General features: G+C 38.2%; 2 protein-coding genes across 2 annotated transcripts in view; one reads left to right on the forward strand and one right to left on the reverse strand.

The window, feature by feature from the left end:
• Window positions 1-2,899: 2,899 nt before the first annotated feature.
• Window positions 2,900-7,506, reverse strand: LOC578488 (sigma non-opioid intracellular receptor 1). The gene is made up of 4 exons (XM_030979303.1): window positions 7,118-7,506; window positions 5,737-5,937; window positions 4,987-5,079; window positions 2,900-4,276 (listed from the first exon to the last, which is right to left on the reverse strand). Exons 1-4 carry the CDS (start codon window positions 7,239-7,241, stop codon window positions 4,062-4,064), a joined length of 633 nt encoding a protein of 210 aa, XP_030835163.1. The 5' UTR covers window positions 7,242-7,506; the 3' UTR covers window positions 2,900-4,061.
• A 75-nt stretch (window positions 7,507-7,581) lies between these two features.
• LOC752404 (exosome component 10) overlaps window positions 7,582-23,999 on the forward strand; it is a 44,098-nt gene continuing 27,680 nt past the window's right edge. Inside the window, exons 1-12 of the mRNA XM_030979316.1 lie at window positions 7,582-7,810; window positions 10,659-10,795; window positions 12,079-12,202; window positions 12,791-12,892; window positions 14,232-14,394; window positions 14,882-14,966; window positions 16,060-16,246; window positions 18,182-18,325; window positions 19,598-19,788; window positions 21,201-21,357; window positions 22,522-22,602; window positions 23,388-23,506. Coding sequence (XP_030835176.1) covers window positions 7,736-7,810; window positions 10,659-10,795; window positions 12,079-12,202; window positions 12,791-12,892; window positions 14,232-14,394; window positions 14,882-14,966; window positions 16,060-16,246; window positions 18,182-18,325; window positions 19,598-19,788; window positions 21,201-21,357; window positions 22,522-22,602; window positions 23,388-23,506 — 1,565 coding nt within the window. The 5' untranslated portion in view covers window positions 7,582-7,735. The remainder of the gene's footprint in view (window positions 7,811-10,658; window positions 10,796-12,078; window positions 12,203-12,790; window positions 12,893-14,231; window positions 14,395-14,881; window positions 14,967-16,059; window positions 16,247-18,181; window positions 18,326-19,597; window positions 19,789-21,200; window positions 21,358-22,521; window positions 22,603-23,387; window positions 23,507-23,999) is intronic.

The following is a 23,999-nucleotide window of genomic DNA, read 5'->3' on the forward strand; positions in this document are numbered from 1 at the left end:
GTCAGTGGTCAAAATGTCAGAGCTAAAATCAATGTACGAACGTGACATATTGATATGTTTAATATTATATATTGAAATTGCCCTTGAAAAGATTTCTCGACAGTTTTTGTTATCGTGTTAGCAAAAGTTTGTTTCAGAGGCGGTTTTTTACCTGTTTTTTTCCCAGGTGGATCCGCCACTGGTTTGTTTCGTCGATCACTTTTATTTACATTATAATTAGGCCTACATGTCTCCCAAGTCCCTGATTGAACCTTGATTATTTTCCCAACGGGAATCCAGCCGACCGCGCTCCCAAATGAGGAGTCTCGTTTGGGGTGCCTCTTTAGTCTTTTTCGATCATTTCGTTTTTCAAAATTAATATATATGTTTTATATCCCTTCAAATATCTGTTTTTTCTCAAGGGGGTGGGAGGGGGTAAAGGGGTGGCGGGGGCTTCCCCCTGTATCGGCCAAAGGAGCATTTTTTCCCTTACAGACTATCATAAGCCTCTGCGTTTTACTCATAAAGATATTATTATAGGATCTGCGTGATTTTGCTGCACGTCTCCCTCTCTTGATCATTTGCAATACAGTGAACACTGACGTCTTTCTGGCAAGTGGTAAAAGAAAACTGAACGAGACATCGTGTTAAACTCGTATCAGGACATTAAAGACCGTCACCACTACTGGGCAAGAAGGGATTAGACCACACAGCGAGCCAGCGAGGTCACTGTGACAGGTGGCTATCTCATTAACTCAGCTCTCATTTAACATAAGAAAAAGAGGATCATGGGGGACCAACAGGCACCGTTTGGGGAAGTTTTCTATATAGAGGGAGCAAGTAGCTACAAGTATGGCAGTGAGCCTTTAAGTACCCCCTAGAGCAGGCGCGGATCCAGGATTTCTTAGGGGAGGGGGCCCAACTTTTTTTTTGCTCCCGAAAATTTGAAAATCGCGCCGGCCAAAAAGTCGCTCAGTGGGGGGGGGGGGGGGGGGGGGGGGGGGGGGGGGGGGGGGGGGGGATACAGAGCACAATTTTTTTTTTAATTGGGGGGGGGGGGGGTCGTGAGCACATTTTTTTTTTTGGATCCTCAAAAAATTTCAATTTGCACCCACCCCCCCCCCCCTTGAGCGCCTGGGGGGGGGGGGGGGGCCCAACCCCCAGAAAAGGTAAAAATCACGTGATTTTACATGATTTTTTTTCTCAAGGGGGGGGGGGGGGATCCGCCACTGCCCTAGAGAATCACCTCCGGACAACTACACCCACGGACATTTACACCCCCTCCATGGACAACCGTCCCCAAGAAAATTTACCCCCTGTTAATCAAAGGAGAAGTCCACCATAATAAGTTGTTTTAATAAAAGCAGATTTAGTTTATTTTATCATTATTATTTTTTGTTGGGGGAGGGGTGATTGTCCAAGAGTATTTTTATGGGAGGAAGGGGAGTAAATGTCCTTTTTGGGATTATTGTCATTGGGGGGTAATTGTCCCACTGGTAATTGAACGGGGGGGGGGGGGGGGGGGGGGGGGGGTAATTGCGCTAGAACCTGTTAAACAAAACTTCATTTCTTCAATATTCTTTCCCCCATCTTTACATATTCAATGATTCAATCAGTGGTGCGTTTATCGCGTAGCAGGTGTGGTAAAAAAAAAAAGGAGATAGAAGTGCAAAGAAGAAATTTTTAGAAAACATTTTAGTTATTATAATGTAAATGAATTGTTGTGTTCTATCCCTCATTTAAATGATACACATTTTCTCTGTATTATGGATATAGCTAGCATATTTGGACATAAAATAAGCCTACACGCAACCAGAAAAAACAAACAAAACAAACAAACACCAAGTTTGATTCAAATTTCTATCAATTTTTAATGATGATCAATTGATAAGAAAGGATGACAAAACAAGTCTTCATGTCCTAAAATATCAAAATGTACAAATACGATTAATACACAAGAATTAATGAATACTGCCATATACTCTAGGCCAATATAGCCATCACTGCATTGCACATTGCTTTCCACTCAAAATATTAAACCAATTATTGATTGTAAAATTGAAAGCACACAGTAGTCACAAAGTTCATGCCCTGTATAAGAAATGGAGAAATACCTTAACAACTAAATTATTCATACCCTTACCCTGATTTGTATTTTTTTATAAATAAAGTACCGGTACATGTGAAAAATTGATTCGTCTCAATTTATGTTTCATGAGAATGTGACACATTGAAGCTTACATCTAAACGTATTAAACAAAGGCCCTAATTCAACCAGTTCACCTTTTGTTCTTGAGTTATGAAAAACACAAAAACCATCACATTTACAAGTATTTATGAATAATTCTGTTATTAACTGTATATGGAACCATGGAAATTTAGTTTTTGTTTTATTCTAGGCAGCATTATATGTAACATGAATAAAATGTAAAATTACGTTCACTTAAAATAGGCAGTTGCACAATCTGTTTTTCTTTTTGTTTTCATCTTCATAAAATCATTCATGGTAAAACTGTGTACCTTTGTAAACTGTCACTATTAGGCAAGGTGAGGTAGGTAGGTATAGTGAAATTTCACAGAAATAACCCTGTTTAGTGTTTACCGATATTGCATAAAATACTGCCAATTTATTTCATTATAGCAAGATGTCATCAATAAATTGATAAGACTGAAAGTGGAAAGCTAAGTTTCAAAATGACTTAGCTGATAATACTGAAAGAAGTGTACATAAACAAGTATGAACAGAAGATTATAGAACTGAATATCTCACTTTAAGATTTCATATAAAATATGTTGCTTTTGGAGACCTAAAATTATCAACACAAATATGAGAGAGAGAGAGAGAGAGAGAGAGAGAGAGAGAGAGAGAGAGAGAGAGAGAGAGAGAGAGAGAGAGAGACAGAGAGAGGGAGAGAAAAAGAGATACAGAGAAAAAGAGAGACAGAGAGGGACAATTCTTGATCAATTGATACCATCATCCAAAACAACTTTACACATGAACTTGCAAACTAATGGAACATGATCGTCACATCACTGACCAACTTTGAGGTTACTTCAGTAATTTTGGTTTCATGCTTGTTTCAAGGCAATCTTTGCACAGAGATAAACAAAACTCATTTAAGAATTCATAACAAATCTACTATTTCATCACAGGTCAGGATTGGGATAAATACATGATTGTATTTCAACCTTTTCTATTCTAGTCTAGGCTACCAAATTTCACAAAAAAGAAGCAAGTATCATATCTACCCAACACCCATGGAGGAACAAAATAAAGATATATCATATTGTGCACTATTCATGCTCCAAAACCCTCAATTCAAAATGTAAAGAATGAACCAATCTGATTCTTGCTTTCCTTTTACCACAAGGAGACAATATTGTACTATCTACATGTGTCAGAGCCATTTATACACAGAGTTTGACCAACTTGGATCCAGTTGGTCACGGCATGGCACATCTTCTTTTGTTATGTGCTTACCCAACATACTGTGCCTATCTCCAATTGGGTTGGCTAAACTCTCCTCGTCAATGGCACTGACTTACATACATGTATCAGAGCCAGCTATACAGAGTCTAGACAACATGGGTTTAATGAAATGGGTAGCAATATGACACATTTTATTTCTTGTTGGCCCAACTCTTGTGTATGAATGGCTATAGCTGGTACAAACTGTCAGAGCCATCTGTACACAGAGTTTGGTCAACTGTGTTATAGTGAGGTAGCACAGTGTTATACATTATTTAATTGGCAATCACAAAATCCATTTTTTTTTTTATCACCCCTTGCCCGATCTGCCACTAATGTTTATTGCTTACTGTAAGTTGGCAAAACTCTGTGACCTGCATTCTACTACAACTCAACCCGACTTAGACCCAGTTAAAATCTTTTGTAGTAGAATACAGGGCAGCGTTTCACGAAACCGTCATAAGTTCAAGTTAACCAGCATTCCATTGAAATTTGTGTATTAAGTTTAACACAAATTTCAATAGGATGTCGGTGAACTTGTACTTATCATGGTTTCGTGAAACGCTGCTCAGGTCCCGGTATAGACGACTCTGCTAACTATCTTAACCAATCATTATCCAAGTGCACAAAGTAGTTCCTGGAACAGTGCCTCTCCATAGATCCTGACAACTCGGTAGAGGGTATAGAAGTCCTGGGTGCTGAAGATGGTGTCGGAGACAGCAAAGGGGAGGGTGGAGGGTATAAAACCACGCCCATATTCCACCATCCAGGTGCCGGCGGTCCATTGGACGGAAGTAGCCTCGCCCCACGCATGAAGCAGCGTGACTCCTAGATAAATCAATGCAAACAACAATAAAGTTATCGAAAATAATATCGCTAGTGATATTCGTTTGTTTCGCAATGTATGGTCAACAAGGGATCTAAAAGATCACGATGTTTCGTGCGTCGTTGAAACACTTCGTCAGGTGATAAAATATAATGTAAGCAAGCGTTATTATGACGATGATGATAAAGATGATACTGATGATAGAAAAATAAACTAATCATTTTAAGAACAGTGACAGTGGAGCCCAATACAACCAATTTTAGGAGCTAAACAGAACAGAGAAGAACAAACAAACAAAAACAAAACAAAGCAAAGGAAACACTACTATAGCTTGGAGCATTTATTCCCAAAAGCCCCAAAGCATAAAAGGTTTTCACACAACCTTTCACGTTGCAAAGTCAATGCTGTGTCAGAAATGTTCAAGAATTTCTGAGAGAGAAAAAAAAAAGGTTGTCACATAGAAGTTCATCTGTGTGGCAAATTAATGTCATCAGGAGCACCTTGTCATGATTAGAAAAAAAACCCCAAATATTAAGGAATATGGGGTGGGCAAAGGTTTTTCATTATAAATATTTGTTTATTTTCCTTCATTTATTGGCAAATCATGTCAAGAAAAGTCAGCATGGTAGTCATTGGACATAGCAATACAGGAAGAAAATGAAAAGAAGAAGAAAGTCCAAATTTTTGAGCTTTAAAGAATGATAAATTTCACCTGGTCCATATTCCTCGCTTTCTGTTGTTCCTTCTTTCCACTGACGAAAATTCCCAGTCATGATTGTGTCCGAAACATTAGCCCAATATCGACCTGTGCAAATACAATAATAAAGAGACAGAACACAGAAAAGAACGAACAAAATTAGCAACTTTATCTGATATAGAGTTATAGACCAAACACTATTCTTGATTTTCTTATCCTCTTCCAAAGCATCATTATATTTTGTTTTTCAATCAATAGTCAATTTTAGGCAATGATAATTGGTATAATTGGGATACACATAAAATAATAAACAAATATTTAATGAAAACACATACCATAAAAATCCTTCTAAAGTATGTAAGGCTGGCAAATAAAAAAGAACAATCGATTTGCATAAATACTTAAAAATTCATATGACTGAAAATTGAATTTATTCATGAGCTCCAAGACTCAAATAAATGATATTAAATACATACTACAAAATAGTTCAGAGAGAAGTACAAACATTCTCTTGAATGCAATACCCATACTCACACTATTAAAAATATGGTTTTCCGATGGTATGATAAAAATTTGTCTATGGAAGACATTCTCAAAACCAATACGGTAATAATGATAATCAACAGTACTGGGTATTCAATTCTCAAGTTAATACAAACTTTGGGGGTTTGTATCACAAAGATGTTATGGTATCTATTTTGAAGCAAAACACAAACAAATCAAGTGATAATCTTGATCAACAATCTTTATCTGCCCGGCCCTCACCAGAATGTCCACTAGTATCTACTGCAGTGCCGAAGAACAGAATGTACTCGGTGAGCGACGCGTGCACGAGACACATCGCTCCCATCCACCCCCCAGCATTCACAAAGATCCATTCCTCTCTCTCCTTGGGTAGGATGTGACCGGGGTATCGCTCCCGCAGAACTTCCCCGACTTTGTCAAAAGCATCTTGGTGTGGAAGTCCTGTATGAAAAGACAATTTTTCATGAATGTTAAAATTGTTAATTGCATTTTTATGTAGGTAATTAGACATTATATAGTGGTGAAGTGTGACGTCATCAAAAATATATTTTTGGAATTTCTCAATTTTTGCTTAACATTACGAGCCAGAGCAATATAACACTGAGTTCTATAGGACATCTATTCATTCAGATGGTCATATCTCAGCCAATACTTGACCTTTTTCAATTGGTTTTTGACATATTCGGACATTACTTTTTATGCTCATTTGGAAAATAAAGTAAACAAATTGAGAAATTCTAAAAATAGCTTTTATGATGTCACAGCTTCGGTACTCTATTGTGTTAGATTAAATGGAGCTTATGTTTTTTATGATTTAATTGAAGATGCATTCCTCCCTCTTATTTGGAAGAGTGTGTCCAGCAGAACTTCCCCGACTTTGTCAAAAGCATCTTGGTGCGGAAGTCCTGTATGTGAAACAATTTGTCATGAATGATATTGCAATTTTTATGATATAGATATCCATATTGTTGTGTTAGATTAAATGGAGCTTATAATTTAGTGGAAGATCCATTCTTGAGATTCCTCCCTCTTATTTGGAAGGGTGCGTGACCAGAGTATACTGCTCCTGGAGAATTTCACAAACTTTGTCAAAAGCATCTTATTGTTAACTTGGAAATCCTGAAAAGAATTGCAATAATATTTTAATTGCATTTTCATGTAATATATGCTGTTCTTTGGTTTTATATTTTAAAGCTTATCTTCATAACCTTTCCTCCTTCGACCAGATGACCCTCATCTCATTTAGTCTAGACTATAGCGAATAACCAACTTGAGAGAAGATCGAGAGTACAGCAAAAAGCCAAAAACATTAACAACAGAATGCTTTAAAAAGTTAAATACAAACTTAAAATTTAACATATTGATTGAAAAACAATTGAAGAAGAAGAAGAAATCAGGGGGATACTTGCACAGGCATTAAAGAATTATTTAGTCATTAATATAACTAATGTGAAGTAAGTAAGGCTGATGATGATTGATGTTGAATCATGTGATGATAATTAATAATTTGATTTGTAGTTGAATGCCACGCTCACGCAAGCGCAGCTCAGCTGCTATAGCTAGCTGCATATCACTGCAATTTAGATGATAAGCAGTAGATCTTACTCTAAGTTTCTCTTACCAAAGTATTTCTCCGCTATTCTTGCAATTGTCTGATCATCAAAAAGGTACGATTTCGTGTTCAACCAGAGATGAATTCCATAGATCAAGGCACCAAATAAAACCAGCATAAATATCTTCGACATCTTGAAATCGAATTTATGCTTCGTTGAGCTTTACATTTACAAAATTAAAACTTTTAAAGAAGGTGAACATCGATGAAATAAATGCAAATAATCATGATAATAATGCACGTATCAACTATCATGCGTCCAGCCAGCTGATCTAATCACGTGATGATCGAACGAGAGAAAGATATGAAATGTCAGGTGATTTTCGTTTTCTCAAGATTTTTTATTCTCCTGCAAACCAAGAATTTTAACTCTTTTCTAACGATAATAATAAATGTTAAGAAGAATTCCTATTTAAAATGTATACATCCTGAACACACTGTCCCTGCTTTCATTAACTAGACTAATTAATTTTTTTAGACATTGACTTGACACGTGCGTTTTATATGGCGTCGCATCGAGACTCGCGTATTTGAAGACAGTGAGCTGTTCCTTCATGAAATTGATGAAAGGCTGAGGAAAAGTGAGAGATTGCAGTTGGTGTAAATTTTTATCCATTTTTCCTAATTATGGCTGATAAGACTGGAGATGGAACGGTGACAAACATTGTCCCAGGCTTCACGAGTGTCAACGATTTTGCACAGGTTTGTTGAGATAAGATAGATGGGAGAGAGACATGCATGGCCATGCCGCGCCGCGCCGCGAGTATGAACGGCCGCAGATGGCTGGGGCGCGCTGGGGTGGGCAAGGCTCGGCTCCGGGGTCAGGCTCGCCTCGCTCGGCTGGGTTTCGATGTTTCGAGCTCGAGCTGCCTCGGCCTCATATTATTAGTTGACTATTTAATATGAAGCCTCCCCCCAACAAAATCCGTTTGTATGCTGTAGCCAGGTTCATTGGCAGAAGCTGTAGGTCTACTGTTGTATTTAATAATGCCAATTGAATTGGCAAGGCATTGGTATTTTTGTAGTCAAACTCAACTGTGAAGTACTAAACTAGCTAAGCTCTTTGGCCCGAATTCACAAGGGAGGTTTGTCGTCAAACCTAGGTTTATGTGCATCATATGAAGCGTTTTTACAAACCCAAAAATGTGTCAAAAGCGTCGTATGACGCACATAAACCTAGCCCTAGGTTTGTCGACAAACCTCCTTTGTGAATTCGGGCCTTTGTGTTTGAAGTTTTACTTTGTCTTTACTAATACTAGGGTGTCTGATCGCGCACCCGATGTTGTGTGCTAAAATTCTTCCCATAGAGATTACACGCATCCCTATGCAGCCTACGTGCATTGCGCGACCATGCAAAAAAAGTCAATTTTTTTTTTTCAAATCGAGATTCAAACCTTTATCAGTTGTGATCCTGAAGGTGATAATCAATGAATGAGGTGTCATATGAAAGAGCAGGTGAATTCCAATATTTCCAAAGGGGCGTAGCCCCCGAAATTCTAAAAATATCTTGGTCAAAACAGCAATTTAAACATTGTGTCCTGGCTAACTCTGAGGTTTGTCACTTTTGAGATATGACGCCCCGATCGATAAGTAGTCCCAGTCCTAAGGAACAATTCTATGTGATTATATTTTCGCTAGCCCCCAGGGATCACAACTGATAACAGTTTAAAAATACCCTTCTCGCTATTTGGTGGATCAGCTAATTAGGAGGCGTGCGCTCCGCTCAGTCCAAACCATGGTTACATCGCGTAACATCTCCGCGCACGAACGAAACCCCAAATTATAGTGACTGAAATTATGGTTGGCAATTCCCTCGATAAACCCGGAAGTGAATACACGTTATAGTCAATGGCAATATCGCGGAGACAACGTGCGTTGTCTCCGCGATATTGCCATTGACTATAACGTGCATTCACTTCCGGGTTTATTGTGCGACGAACGCCAACCATACTAGTCAATCGCACATGTCGCGGAGACAGCGTAGCTCAAGCTGCAAGTCGCGGATTGGCTTAGCAGCATGCGTACGATATGCATACGCTTGCATATCGCGCGATACAGCTGTTTGGCTAAATTTAGCAAAACAACATCACTCTGCGTGGACGTCTTTTTCGTCGATTTTGACCAAAATGATATGAATATACCAGCGTGTTGGAGGGGCTGTAACTTTTGATAGAAACATCGGTGAGACTTGAAATTTGAAATGTATTATTCTGATAACATTTTTTATTCAAATATCAAACAAAAATGGTGAAAAACGATCCCAAATTGAAAATTGAAAAATCGTTCAGACACCCTACTAATACTAGTTTCAATGTCATTCTAGAATTCAGAAACAGTCAGAAGACAGAAGTACAAGTTCATTGACATCCCGTTTAAATGCATGTAGGGTAGCGCGCCCAGTATTCGGTCAATGCCCAGTATTCGGTCAGACAGCCGTTTCAACAGCTGTAACAATTAAAAAAATAATTTATGAGCCACGAAACTTGCACAAATCAGGCAGCTGAACAATTTTTCTTAACTCTCAAAATTAAATCAGATTTAGGGCCCCGGAATGATCTCCAACTTAGCTCGAAATTGGTCAGTGTCGCACAACTTTCCGCACTTCCGCGTTCTCTTAGCACATGCGCTAACATGCATAGCCCTATGTAGAAGTCTATTGCGAAACAACTACGTGTGCTGTCACAATGAATTTAGTATGTGTGTGAAGAGAATCACTTCCGTGTTCGCTCCATCGCAGCGAATTTGCAAATGACGCACTTGCCGATGTGCAAGAGGTATTTATACGATACCCTTGACATGCGGTATCGCTCGGCCAGTATTCGGTCAACGCATTGACATTCAGTGCTTTATCGCGCAATTGTGTGAAAATAGTGCGCAAATACGCTACGCTCCTTCGCAACGGAGATACCACGCCCAAATCGCGTGACCGAATTCTTATCGGCGCGACCGAATTCTGGGCAGAAAAATGCTCCCGTCTTCTTTCGGAAGTATTTTGCTTATCATTATTCTATATTTTAAGTGACTATAAAATCCTGTCAGAGGAATAAATTTCTTTTCTTTTGATGGGTAGATTGCCAAATAAAAGAGGTAAGAATTCAAAATATTAGTGATTTCCCCTTAAGTGACCGAATACTGGGCACTCTACCCTAATTGATTACTAACAATGAACTCGCTTTTCAATGGAATGGGATATCGCTGAACTTGTATTGTACTATTTGTACAGTGAAGGTTATTTAAAAAAATGAGAAAGTGATAAAGTGAAATTAAAGAGCAGAAATTTATTTTTTTGATGGTTGGATTAAAGAGCAGAAATTAATTTTTTGATGGTTGGATTACATATAAAAATTAATATTTAAATGTTTTAATCAAATACAAAGCTCTGTGTCATATCTTGGGAGGTCCTGTTTGTTTTGCTCTGTACAGAAAGATTCATAAATTTCCATTTTCTTAGTCCTTGATAAAGGAATAGATATATATTTTGTAAAGGGTTTTGAGTTTTGTACCTAAAAACATATATGCAATGCAGTTTCTCTATTTTATCCATCGACAGAAAGCCCTCGGCAAGCTCAAATTGGCCACGCGAGCTGCCAATGAACTTCCAGCAGCTGGAGATGACTATGACTTCTACTCTAGTTTTGAGGGTTTCCGGCAGTTCTGCAATTCACAGGGAGACAAACTTCTAGGAAAGTAAGTCCGCTTGTGATGCAAGCTTTGTGGTCTGTCATGGTCTAGTGGGTACGTCACAGGAGGGTGGATCGCATGGTTCATGGTTCGAGTCCCGTCAGGGCACTTATGTCTTTTGTTTTGGGAAGATATTAATCTACATTTGCCACACTCCACCCAGGTGAGGTAAATGGGTACCTTGTAGGAAGAAAATCCTTGAGTGCTTGAGCACCTTTTCGTGGTAGCTCCGCTCAAACTGAGGTGATAATATGATTGCAGGGGGGCAGGTCCAAGCTATTTGGATTGTGACGTACGGGACATTTAGAGACTTTAAACAAGAAATAACAACAGATGAAATTATTTATATGGCTATCTTTTGGTATGAGTCTGTGGCTATTATGGGCTAGTTCATTTGTGGAAAGTTTTAGTTCTGACCAATTTTTTAATTAATTTTAAATGTAATTAATGTGCTGCGTGACGTACGGGACGCTGTGGTCCCGTACGTCACGCAGCACATTAATTACATTTAAAATTTATTAAAAAATTGGTCAGAACTAAAACTTTCCACAAATGAACTAGCCCATAATAGCCACAGACTCATACCAAAAGATAGCCATATAAATAATTTCATCTGTTTTTATTTCTTGTTTAAAGTCTCTAAATGTCCCGTACGTCACAATCCAAATAGCTTGGACCTGCCCAGGGCTCAGTCTCAGTGAGAACAGTATACATACTGATGAGGCTACCCTGGGTAAACAAGACATATTTTTATTAGTATTATTATATTAGCAGAACTGCAAAGTGCCCCACCATACATCAATCACAATGCCAAACCGGCTCCAGACCGACTCCAAACCCACTTATTTTCTGCCATTGGGGTAATGTAGTTTATGTGGTTGGTTAGTTGCCTGTAAGGTTCTACCTAAGAATAAGCAAGATGAGAGAGCTCACATTTAGAGAAAGAAATTCCTTGATGACTATGCACTTGTCATGGAAGCTTGGAGAAAGCAAGGACAATGATGGTACATGTACATCTACAACTTTGTATCTTCAAGAAAAAATATGCAAAAAAATTGCAGCCTCATGCATTGTTGTTAATTTATGTTAAACAAAACTTATTATTACAGTGAAACCTGTCTATAAAGACCATCCAAGGAAGAAAAGAAAAGTTTCAATGAGAAAACATTTTCAAGGGAAACAAAAAATGGGGTCTTTGTAGACAGGTGGTCACTAAAGCAGGTTTGACTGTATGATCAATATCATCAATCGCCTTTACCATAACCAATCTTGTCATTTTTTCTTGTCAGCATCCAGAGGCTTGCAGGGCAGCAAGGGGCGGATGAAAGTCAAGTAGGCCTTAGCAAGATCCTAGATCTCGAGGATAGAATAGACTCCCTCATCGAGACCAATGACACCCTTCTTGAAAATGCGGTAAGACTAAGAGAGTGAATGAATTTCTGGAACTAGACATTATATTTGTGCAATAATCCATCTCTTCATTGTTCCTTTTCATATAAATGTGTTTCCGTTTTCATATATTTCCCTTTTTCTGTTAAAAGATAGTGACAGTACTTGCCAATTAAAGTGTACTCTTGCTTCACAGCCACAAACTTTTTTTAACACTATATGTTGAGATGCTTCATTTTTCCCTCTTCTGGATTCATAACTCTCTTCTTCTATTGACATATAACATTTGTTGTATTTATAAATACGTGTATATACTCCCCCCTTTTCTCACTCTCTCTTTTCTCTTCTCTCTCGCACTCCTTTCCTCCGTATCCTTTTCTTTGTGTTTGTCATTCTCATGCATCACTCCCTTATTTTTCTTTTGCGTATTCTCAGTCTTTACTTTGTTTTGTCAACTTTTAACTTGTAGCCCACTACTATACATCTTCAACTTCTATCTCTGCTGAAATCAAGGCCAAGCCTGAAGTTTGTTGGAGTATATGTAATGATACTCAGAAAAATGTTGGTTGTTCTCACATTTTAAATGCTGTATGATTGTATTGATCTTTACAGGGTGCCCTGCTGGACGAAGCAGAAGGCATCAGCAAGCCTACTCAGAGCTTCTCACCGGGCGTCTCGAAACCACAACTCATCGTTACGAGCTGGAATAAAAAGGTAAGAACCTTAATCCAGTCCTCATTGAAGTCTTGGGGGGGGGGGGGCATGGTTCTCATTGTGTGTAACTGCATTGAGATGGGAAAATGATTTTATTAAGTATTTCCTTTTGGATAATCATGAATAATAATTGGATTTAGAGGTTTCCAAGTATTAAACAACCAATGCTGTTTGCATGCATGCACAACCCTTTGTTCTTGTAATTTATCCTTTATCAAATAGAGTTGTTCCTATATCTGTGTTAATTCTTCACTCATGGGTTGTGTGTAGAAGTGTTGTGGTCTTGTGGATAATTATCTGGACTGTGAACCACACAGTATGGGGTTCAAATCCCTGCCGCAACAGTAACATGCTTTTGCAAGACATTAATCTACATTTGCCATTTGTTGGAACTATAGCTGGTTAGTTATCCCAAATCGTTTGGAAGCGCATTGTCATAATGTGATATGTGGAATACAAGAACGCCATGTTATCATTATTATTGTTTTTAGGTGCTTGATTGGGACATCTCTTTGCCATTGCATCCAATTAAGCCGGCTGTCACACATTGTTGCATTGTGTGATGGTGGTATAGTGGTGCATAGATAAACCTGTCTGGCTTCTTCATCTTGTATCCTAGCTCCATACCATAGAGGTACATAGAAATGTCAGATACAATCTTTAAGTTTATCTTAATTTCGTATTGAAAGTCATGAAGGAGTTGAACATTTAGCAAGGAGTTATCATAAGAAGAATCTGTCTATTACTTAGCCAGTCTTTGTTTTGAATCTCTCATCTTACTTTTTTTCTCCTCCTCCCTCTTTCTTCTTGTCTCTGTCTCTCCCTTTCTCTGTCTTCCTCTTTTCCATTTCTAAATCTATCATCTCTATCTGTATGTCTGTCTCTCCCTCTCTCTTTCTCTCCCCTCTCTTTCTCTCTCTCCTCTCTTTCTCTCTCTCCCCTCTTTTTCTCTCTCCCCTCTTTTTCTCTCCCCTCTTTTTCTCTCTCCCCTCTTTTTCTCTCTCCCCTCTTTTTCTCTTTCCCCTCTTTTTCTCTCCCCCCTCGCTTTCTCTCCCCCCTCTCTTTCTCTCTCCCTCTTTTTCTTCCGCTCCTCTTTTTCTTCCTCCCCTCTTTTTCTTCCTCCCCTTTCTTTCTCTCTCCCCTTTCTTTCTCTCTCCCCTTTCTTTCTCTCTCCCCTTTCTTTCTCTCTCCCCTCTCTTTCTCTCTCCCCTCTCTCCCCCTTTTGTCTCCAACATTTTCTTACATCGTCAATCTCCTTTCATATTTCTCTTACTCTTCTTTCACTATCAATATCTCTTGGTCTCTCTCTTATGCTCTCTCCATCTTTCTCACTCGACAGAGATCGGAGGCCCTCAACGAGAAGTCCAGGAACTTCCGTTTGATGCATGCCAGGAACATTGCCAGGCCCCAGCTCAAGTTCAAGGATAGGGTTGATAACTCCAACGTACCCTTCGTACCGGTCATCACGCACAAACCCAATGCACTCAAACCACTGCCAGAAGGTAATGTGCCATCTTGGTTGCTCTCTACAGTCAAACCTGATTACTATTTAATTAATGGGCGAAGGAAGTAACGCATGTGGAACTAGTAATTAAAAAAAAAAAAATTAATGTGTGTATGGACAATATTGAAAATGAGAGATTTTCCTCGTAATTTTCAATTTTAATGACCTCTTAATGTGTTTTAAAATAAAATAATAGAAATTTGTCCACATTGGATATAAGTTTACCTGGTAAGCAAGCTTTCCACAAGGTGGTGAGCTTTTTTTAATAACAAACAAAAAAGCTATCTTTTGGGACCTTAGCTAATGCATGTTTATCATTTTAAACATATTGGCATATTAGTGAAATAGAGCACAATGAACCCAACAGTAAAAAAAAATGTAGAGCTTGTGACTGGCTTTTAGCCAATCATGACTATAATTCATACTGCTTATTAGCAAATAATCAGTATTGAAAGGGTAATAACATGTTTCTTTTATGTTTCCAGTGTTTGATACCGTGAAGAAGTCGTTCTTGACCAAGACAGACTCATCTTCGCCTGCCAAAAGGGACAGTGAAACCCAGACAGAAGCGTAAGTTTTCTCAACAAGACGACAAATGTTTAGAAATTACACCTGTGAATCCCCATTAACCCATCAAATTTTAACTGAATTTGTTACGAGTATTAGCTGCCTCTTTCTGTTCTTCATAAAATTATGCTGTAGAACTGCTTAGAGGCAATTTGCCATTTGCAGTATAATAATAAAGATAGATTTATTGAGCACATAATAAACAAAAGTTTCTCTATAAGTATTTTTAAATAGTTACAAGAACAATATATAAAAACCTTAAACTAAAGACAGGTAGCTAATAGTATTAATTCATTACAAGCAATGTTAATACAGATTGCAAATACTTATGAAAAATTAATTAGAGTAACATATTCAATTATAATACACAAATAAAATGGAATGTCAAAAATTACAAACGAAACAGGTAACTTTTGAGAAAGGGTTTTGAAAGTATGTTGTGTGGGAGCTTGACGGACATGCAGAGGGAGCGAATATATCTTATTATTATTATTATTAGAACCCTTCCTATTGTGTTTGACTCAAGGAAGTGAGTTAGTGCAGTAGGTTGAGCGTCCGACCGTCGAACCAAAGATGATGGGTTTGAATTCCAAATTGCGGATATACCTTGAGTGATGAATGCCCCTCCCCTATTCTATAGATCGTATTTTTTGTTGTATTGTGTGTAGTGGTGGTTATTTTACCTGACTGCTAAGAAAGCATAAATGCTTGTTAGTAAGCAACCAGAGGACCGACGGCTTTAGGTCCTCTCCGAGAGACCTTGTAATGAGGATTAATGCCTTACCAAAGAGCACTAGCGCATCACCTTGGTTTCAAACCCGGATCACTGGATTAGGAGACTGCTGCTCTACCAACTGAGCTATCGTGCCTCCTTGATGCAAACAAGTTTTCTTTAGAAAATGCTGTCCCTGGGTTAGGATGTTAAATCACCACCTATGCACAAACTCACTGCACTCTTCTACACATCCTAATCAGTTTTACACATGATGAAAGGCTGTTGACTCGCTGTGATTTAGTCTGTCCTACACCAATGATGCCCGAATGAACCATAATAATAACAAACAATAATCTTGACTTTTCCCCTTCCTCTATGCAGGTACCCCCATCCCTATCAACATGAGCTGGACCACTTAGAACCCCTCCCGTCTCAGCTGGAACCGGTAGACAACCCAAGTTACACCCCTCTGGAAGCCACACCCTTCACCCTGGTAGACACTGTGTCGAAGCTGGAGGAGCTGAGTCGTAGCCTCAAACAGTCCAAGGAGATTGCCGTTGATTTAGAGGTAGGAATTTATTTTAACAATTGTAAAGTGAAACCAGGAGGGTGTTTCACAAAGACAAAGATCGACTTAAAGTTGGACTTAACTATGGCAGGCCATTCATGCCACTGGTTGCTCTCACCATTGGTCTCTCAATTATGATCTTAATATTGAACTATCAAAAAAGGTAAATTCTGTAGATTTGTGACCACGATTTGTAAGTCCCTTGAGAGACCAATGCCAGTAAATAATGAGAGCAAACAGTGGCATGAACAGCCTACCATAGTCAAGTCCAACTTAAAGTCGATCTTAGTCTTTGTGAAACCCTTTCCTGGGCCCCGTCTTATAAACATATAAATTTAATTGAAACCGATTTGCGATCGCAACTATGTATATAAGAGATAGGAGACTGCAAACTTTGATTGATATAAGGACTTGCGAATGATTCGGATCAGTCTCAACTCTATACAAGACTGGCCAAGGGCTTCACACTAAAAATTTGAAGGACCGTACATGTATGTATGTGCCTGGTTAAAATTTTGATCTTGGGGGCCGGAATTAAAACGCTGCATCCCACTGGCACCTCTATAATTATTGAGCCCTTCAATAAGATTCTGTCAATTATAGCCATTTTATGTACTTGAAAAGCTTTCAGCTTGCATTCTGTCTGCATAGTTTCAGATAAAAAGGCAGTTACTTTCCACAGTGACTCGTAGTTGAGTACAAAATTAGAATTGGGGATTCCCCAGAGATAAACAACCAAATGCTGAAAGAGACAACATGATTGCATCTTTGGTGTAGTAGCACATGACACTAGAGGTTAAGGGATTAAAGGTAGCAACATGTTTGAGAAATGCATATTAGCTCTGTTTCATTGCATCCAATTAAGCCGGCTGTCACACATTGTTGCATTGTGTGATGGTGGTATAGTGGTGCATAGATAAACCTGTCCGACTTCTTCCTCTTGTACCTTAGCTTCATACCATAGCAGAGGTACACGGAATGGTCAGATACAAGTTCATACAAGAGCCAGAATCAAATAAACTTTCTTGAAGATATTGAAGACAATAGACATCCTGAGATAATTCAGGTCCTTTGTGACAATATAACCAGGAAAAAAAGTAATGAAGCTAAATGTATTACAGTATCATTGTAAAGCATTAGAAATTATATCATGTTTTATTCTATGTCTTTGTTTAGTGGTTTTATACTTTACAAGTTGTTGACATAATTTTAAATTCCTTGGGCTTTAGAATAAGTTTAAATAATAATAATAATAATCTCTTATGTCCACTCCAAATTTTATTAAGTTAAACCGAAACGGAAATTCTTTTTGCCCAATTGATCGTGAGCCCGGCAGCCACTGAGCAGCGCCAGATCGACGTTGCTCTATCCCTTATTGTTGAACGTCAAACAAGGTATCAGCAACTCCCGTCTTTTAATGTCTTTTGGTATGACGCGGCCAGGGTTCGAACCCACGACCTCCCGGTTGTGAGGCAGACGCTCTACTGACTGAGCCAACACTCCGGTATTACCCATAGTCCTGTAGTACATATTTCAGTTGTAAGTTAAAGTGAGGCAATAATTTGTTTATACTATTCTGCAATGTCTAAAATCTTTTTCTGCACAATGGAGGTGCCGTGGTCGAGTGGATGTTTCACAGAACTGTGGATCACAAGTCCCGCTGCGGCACTAGTGTCCTTTGGCAAGACATTGATCTACATTTGCCACTCTCCACCCAGGTGTTAAATGGGTACCCGGTAGGATGAGAAAGCTAATGTGGTTAGATTAGCAAGTGTGCCCTTGTAGAAATGCGGGTAAGCCTGAATCCGATGACCAGGATAATAATATATATCTGTAAAGCGCTGTGAGAAGGCCTGCGGTCCTGAAAAGCGCTATATAAACACAAACTATAATTATTATATAAACAACCATTTTCATTTTCTCTCATCTTTGTAGCATCATTCCTACAGGTCGTATCTGGGGTTCACCTGCTTGATGCAAATATCTACAGCAGAGCACGACTATGTCGTTGACACCTTAGAGCTCCGCAGTGAGCTCCAGATGTTGAACGATGCCTTCACCGATCCAAAGATAGTCAAGGTGAGCATATGACTAATTCATTTGTATCCTTTTAAAGTTTAAAGTAGTCACCCAAAGAAAATTCATGGCATCTGATAATTATGGACAAATTATATACACAAAAAATTTGCTGAAAAATCATAAAGATATCATGGAAAGGCATACAATGCAATTTTGTGACTAGCTGTGTCTCGCGTGTGACGTCACAAATCTTGACGCTCTACAGAGGACCGCTGCAGGCAGAAATTCTGGATCTCAAAATTAACATTTTTGAGAGATAACTACTGTGGGCCCCAAACATATTTTGAAGAGGGAAGTTGTTATATTTGATCAGTAAGGCTTCCCCTTCACAATGATATGAATTTTGCATCATTTCAAAACACTTCTGATTTTTTTGAGTGACTACTTAAAAGCCCCACGCTGGGGTAAAGCTTGGACTAAAGTGGATTTTAACAAAGAAAGTTAGACCAGGGTCTTTATCAGGTTCTGAAGTCCTTGCATCAAGTTTAACTGAACAAGGAGATTACAGACTCCTGTGTTTATATAAAATTAAAGTGGTAAGTTTTTTCCAGAGGATCAGGCTTTAATGATTATAATATCTCATTATATTGATATATATTGATGGCTCCGCATTCCCGTTTTCATGTTAACAGTAGGGCTAATGTTTTAGAGTGAGGGTCTGGAAGGTTTTAGGTTCTTTATGTGCCCCCACTTTGATCTCTAATATATTGGGATCAGGAGTTAAAGGGATTGGGTAACTTTGTCTCAGATTCTAAAACAAAATCCTGGAATTAGCTCATCCTGCAATGATAATTATAAACCTGCAGATTTTGATAAGGCCTGTAGTTATGGATCTGTTAAAAGTGTTGCCATGCCATTGCATCCAATTAAGCCGGCTGTTTCACATTGTTGCATTGTGTGATGGTGGTATAGTGGTGCATAGATAAACCTGTCTGACTTTCCGTCTTGTATCCTAGCTTCATACCAAAGTAGAGATACAACGATATGTCAGGTACAACCTCTCAAAATCCAAATATTGTGGAGCTTGATTATTGAGTATTTTGTAGACACACAAGAGTAATTCAAACGTTATTCTTGTTTCAAAGGAAGCCAGTATAATGAGCTCAAGAGTGGCTGAGATGGATGGTCCCTAGAAACCTGAAATATCAATATAAAGTGGTTGTTCCAGGATTGAGTTTGGGAATTCAGTTATTGCCACCAGATCTTGTGTATTAGAGACAGAATCAATATATCTACTATTGTTGGTTTTCTCATTTTTTTCTTACTCTGTAGGTTTTCCATGGAGCCAACATGGACATTGACTGGCTACAGAGGGACCTGGGTCTCTACGTCGTTAACATGTTCGACACCCACCAAGCATCACGGTCCCTGGGCTTTCCGCATCATAGTCTGGCTAGTCTGCTTTCAAGATACTGCCAGGTCGAGGCTGATAAACAGTACCAGTTGGCAGACTGGAGAATAAGGTAAGGTGTATGTGGGTATATGACTTGAGGTCTGATTAAAGACTATATTATTTTGTTCAAGTGTCAATAGTGTAAAAGGGAGTTTCCAGTCAAACCTGCTTTAGTGACCACTTGTCTACAAAGACACATTTTTTGTTTCCCTTGAAAATGGTTTCTCATTGAAACAAGTACTAAAGGAACCTGTACATAAAGACGTGCCTATAAAGACCATTTTTCTTGTCTCCCTTGGGTGGTCTTTATAGACGGGTTCACTGTAATTGTCTTGATGATAAAACCAAGTCCTTGAAATAAGTGATATGGAATTTGGCATTACAACTGGCATTGCTAATTGATGCATGCTCGCAGTTCTGAGCATTTATAACAAATTTTTAACATCTTTTTATATATTAAGTAGATTGATGTGGTCAGACCATTGAATACATCTCTCTTTACTTCTTCTTGCATCCAATTAAGCCGGCTGTCACACATTGTTGCATTGTGTGATGGTGGTATAGTGGTGCATAGATAAACCTGTCTGGCTTCTTCATCTTGTACCCTAGTTTCATAAAATAGCAGATGTTCGATGAGATGTCAGATACAAGTTCATTAACGAGTTACAGTGTAAATGGATATGCACGTCATGAATAATAATTCTTCTTTGTGGGTTGTTTTGGGGGTTGTTTACTCATTCACCCAGATGTTTCCACACTTCTAGTTTTTTATGTGATTTGGTAATTTGTTGAACCTATAGACTGGTTTACTTCCATATTCAAATTTTACGCATACTGTTTTAAACGAAGGTTGATCTTGACAACTCTAAAGCATGCCCGAGGCTTGTCCGACATAGCAACACGTAATATATGCAGACCGGATTCCAAATATTGTTGTTAATTCATTGAATGCAGTTCAATGAAATAAGTTGTCACTAGGTCCCCAGGGAAAAAAAACATCAATATAGTAAACAGGTTTATTACAAAGCTTTCACACTAACTGTTTAATTGGGTTTTCATCCTTCTCCGTTCTGACTTAATTATGCTTGGCCGATTGGTTGCTTTGATTTTTATATCTTCAAAGATATAGGGTTAGAGTTGGAGTTGTAATTGGTACGTTTATGGTTAATGGCTGGGTTAGATATATATAGTATTTGATCGATAGTTGAAGTTAGAAGAAGTGTACTACAGTCATACCTGCTTTAGTGACCACCTGTCTACAAAGACCACATTTTTTGTTTCCCTTGAAAATGGTTTCTCTTTGAAACATGTACTAAAGAAACCTGTCTACAAAGACCACCTGTCTACAACAAGCAAAATTTTTGTTTCACTTGGGCAGTCGCTGTAGACAAGTTTGACTGTTTTTTTATTATTATTATTGAGTATTTGGTGTCACCTGCACTCATGACATAACAATTTTTGGTACTTGTTTCCTTTCTGCAGGCCTCTACCCGAAGAGATGCTGCACTATGCAAGGGAAGACACCCACTACCTGCTCTACATCTACCACACAATGAAGAATGAACTCATCAAACGAGGCAATGATAGAAGGAATCTTCTCAGGGCCGTGCTGGATCAAAGTACTAGGATCTGCGTGCAGGTAGGTGCTATCAAATCTTTTTGAAGAGGTATTTGGGTAGGGGGGGGGGGGGATAAATGTTCAAAGAAGCTGCGAGCTTTGGTTATCCACTTAGAGGTATAGACCAGTTTTGGAAATGCCCCCCTCTCAAAAAATGAAATGGAAGCTCTTATTACCAACCCTGTGAAAGAATATGTTTTGACTAATACGTGATGATACAAATTTTGCCAGGAAACCACCTACTAATTGATATATTTGGTAAATTGTTATATCTATCTGGACTGGATAGTTATAGGGCAGTCCCATATACACCTTTCTGTGTACAGTGCTTGTGACTTAACAAAGACTGGGCCAACTTTCTTATCATTTTGATGATTTCAGAACCTTGCAATCTACATCAATACTTATATGCTAGATGATCAACCTTTCCTGAAATGAATCCACGATGTTTCTTTCACAGTGCAATCGCAGAAGTCAACTTTATCTTTAACTGCGTAGTAGACTTGAGTGTCATGTTTATTGCATCCAATTAAGCCGGCTGTCGCACATTGTTGCATTGTGTGATGGTGGTATAGTGGTGCATAGATAAACCTGTCTGTCTTCTCTTGTATCTAGCTTCATACCATAGCAGAGATACAATGAGATGTCGGATACAAAATAAATCATGCGAGCTTGCAATATATATATATATGTCACAGTGTTGCCACTTTGTGTTTCACTGATGACAACTTTTACAATTCATAACTTTCCTATCTTAAATCAGATATTGCTCAAACTTTCACTAGTTAGTTTCTCTCATGTTTCTGCTTTTATTGAAAACAACTTAATATCAGAGTGGACTTCCCCTTTAAAGAAATTTTTTCTCTTAGTATGACTTATTCTTCTAAAGCCAAGAATCAATTCAAATAAATGTATATTTACAAAAATTGCGCTGCCAGTGAATGAGAGTTATAATATTAGTTTTAAAGTCCTGGTGTTTTTTGACAGACCAGAATCACTATTTTGATAAATATAGACCCATCTTAACTGTTCCATTCTGTAAAAGACTTATCTGTTGAAAAATCAAGTAATTGTGGGCAATTAAATACAGTTTTGTGATTTTTGTTTGTTTGAATTTTTGAGCGATTCTGTTTCAAATGTAAAAACGTGTTATTAATGAATTTTGTATTCCTTATTCCTGTGTAGCGGTACAACAAACCCATCTTCACGAATGATTCACACGTAACGGCCTTCCAGAAAAACAGGAAGATCTTTAACAAGAAACAGGTAAGTGTCGATTTTGTAGACAGGTACCCTGCCCTGATTTGGCACCATTTGCTACAACTGAAAAGACAGAGAGGGAGTGCTTCTTTTATGTTAGTGAAATTATGTTAAATTTTGTTTTTAAAAAAAATTCCATTTTCGGACAAGTCATTGATCAATGTCTGCATAAGGCTGGCTATCTGCATACAGGGAAGAGAGACAGTTGTACAAGCACCAGCGGTAAATGGTAGTTCTCTGCAATTTCCAACGGCATTTTAGCGTATATGTACCTTTCACTGAACAAGATGAACAAAACAAAAACAAAGGACAAAATTTTTGTTCTTGAAGAGGATGGACTCCGCCCCACCTCCTTTTAGATTAGAAAATGATGATCGTTAACATATAAGCAGAGCATCTTATAATTATTAAATCAGTTATTTTTGTTTGTTTGTTTTTCAAAAATGAAGTTGTGACCCTTGGCATAAAGGCAGAGCATCTTATGAAGATTAAATCAGGTTTTTTGTGTTTGTTTGTTTGGTTGTTTCTTTGTTCGAGACCCGCCGCGGCACTAATGTCCTTTGGCAAGACATTGATCTACATTTGCCACACTCAACCCAGGTGATGTAAATGGGTACCTGGCAGGAATTTAATTCCTTGAAATGCTTTAGCGCCTTATCATGGCAACTCAGCTACAGCCGAGGTAATTGTATGAAACCTTGTATTAAGCGCAGTAGAGTATATTCATATAGTAGCTGCGCTATATAAATTGACCTTTAAATTTAGTTATCTTTAACATTTTCATCAAACAGATGCATGCCTTCAAGAAGTTGTTTGCCTGGAGAGACAGCTTAGCAAGGCAGGAGGACGAGAGCACTGGATACATTCTTCCTATGCACATGCTGTTCCAGATAGCAGAGATACTCCCAAAGTAAGCTCAAATAAATCTCTGGGGGGTGTTTCACAAAGATCCTAAGTTGAACTTATCTCTAAGTTGGACTTAACAATTATGGAAAGCCGTTAGCATCTATGAAAATATTTTGTAAAATTATTTTAAAAGGCATAAGATGTTGAATCAAATCATTCATAATTTCTATTATCAAGGAGATTTCATGTTCTCAATGTGGAATTTATAAATAGTCTAAAATATTTTATTTTTCGTTATTCAATATATTTTATTTTAAGGCTACATATCATGATATGGCTCTCCATAATGGATAATGGATGTGTGGCTAAAAGTCAAAGCCTTATCTCCTTGTTTATAACTTGTACCACTCATAAATTTGATCATTATCTTCCTTTGTCAATTCCAGCAAATGTGTGTCAGAATCCAGCACATCTGTACTACTGAACAATGAGCATTCCTAGAAGTACGAAAGTTTAACGATTTGACCTTTCTTTGACTACATGTACATCTATGCAAC

The sequence above is a fragment of the Strongylocentrotus purpuratus genome, unplaced genomic scaffold, assembly GCF_000002235.5.
Source record: "Strongylocentrotus purpuratus isolate Spur 01 unplaced genomic scaffold, Spur_5.0 spur5_contig_816, whole genome shotgun sequence".
Classification (NCBI taxonomy): domain Eukaryota; kingdom Metazoa; phylum Echinodermata; class Echinoidea; order Camarodonta; family Strongylocentrotidae; genus Strongylocentrotus; species Strongylocentrotus purpuratus.

Bases quoted from the DNA above. Each gene is read 5' to 3' on its own strand.
- LOC578488 (XM_030979303.1), bottom strand. From the start codon at position 7,241: ATGTCGAAGATATTTATGCTGGTTTTATTTGGTGCCTTGATCTATGGA. The intron at 5,938-7,117 runs GTAAGAGAAACT...CTTTTCATACAG, and splicing joins AATAGCGGAGAAATACTTTG to GACTTCCACACCAAGATGCT. The intron at 4,277-4,986 runs GTGAAATTTATC...TGATTTATCTAG, and splicing joins AAGCGAGGAATATGGACCAG to GAGTCACGCTGCTTCATGCG.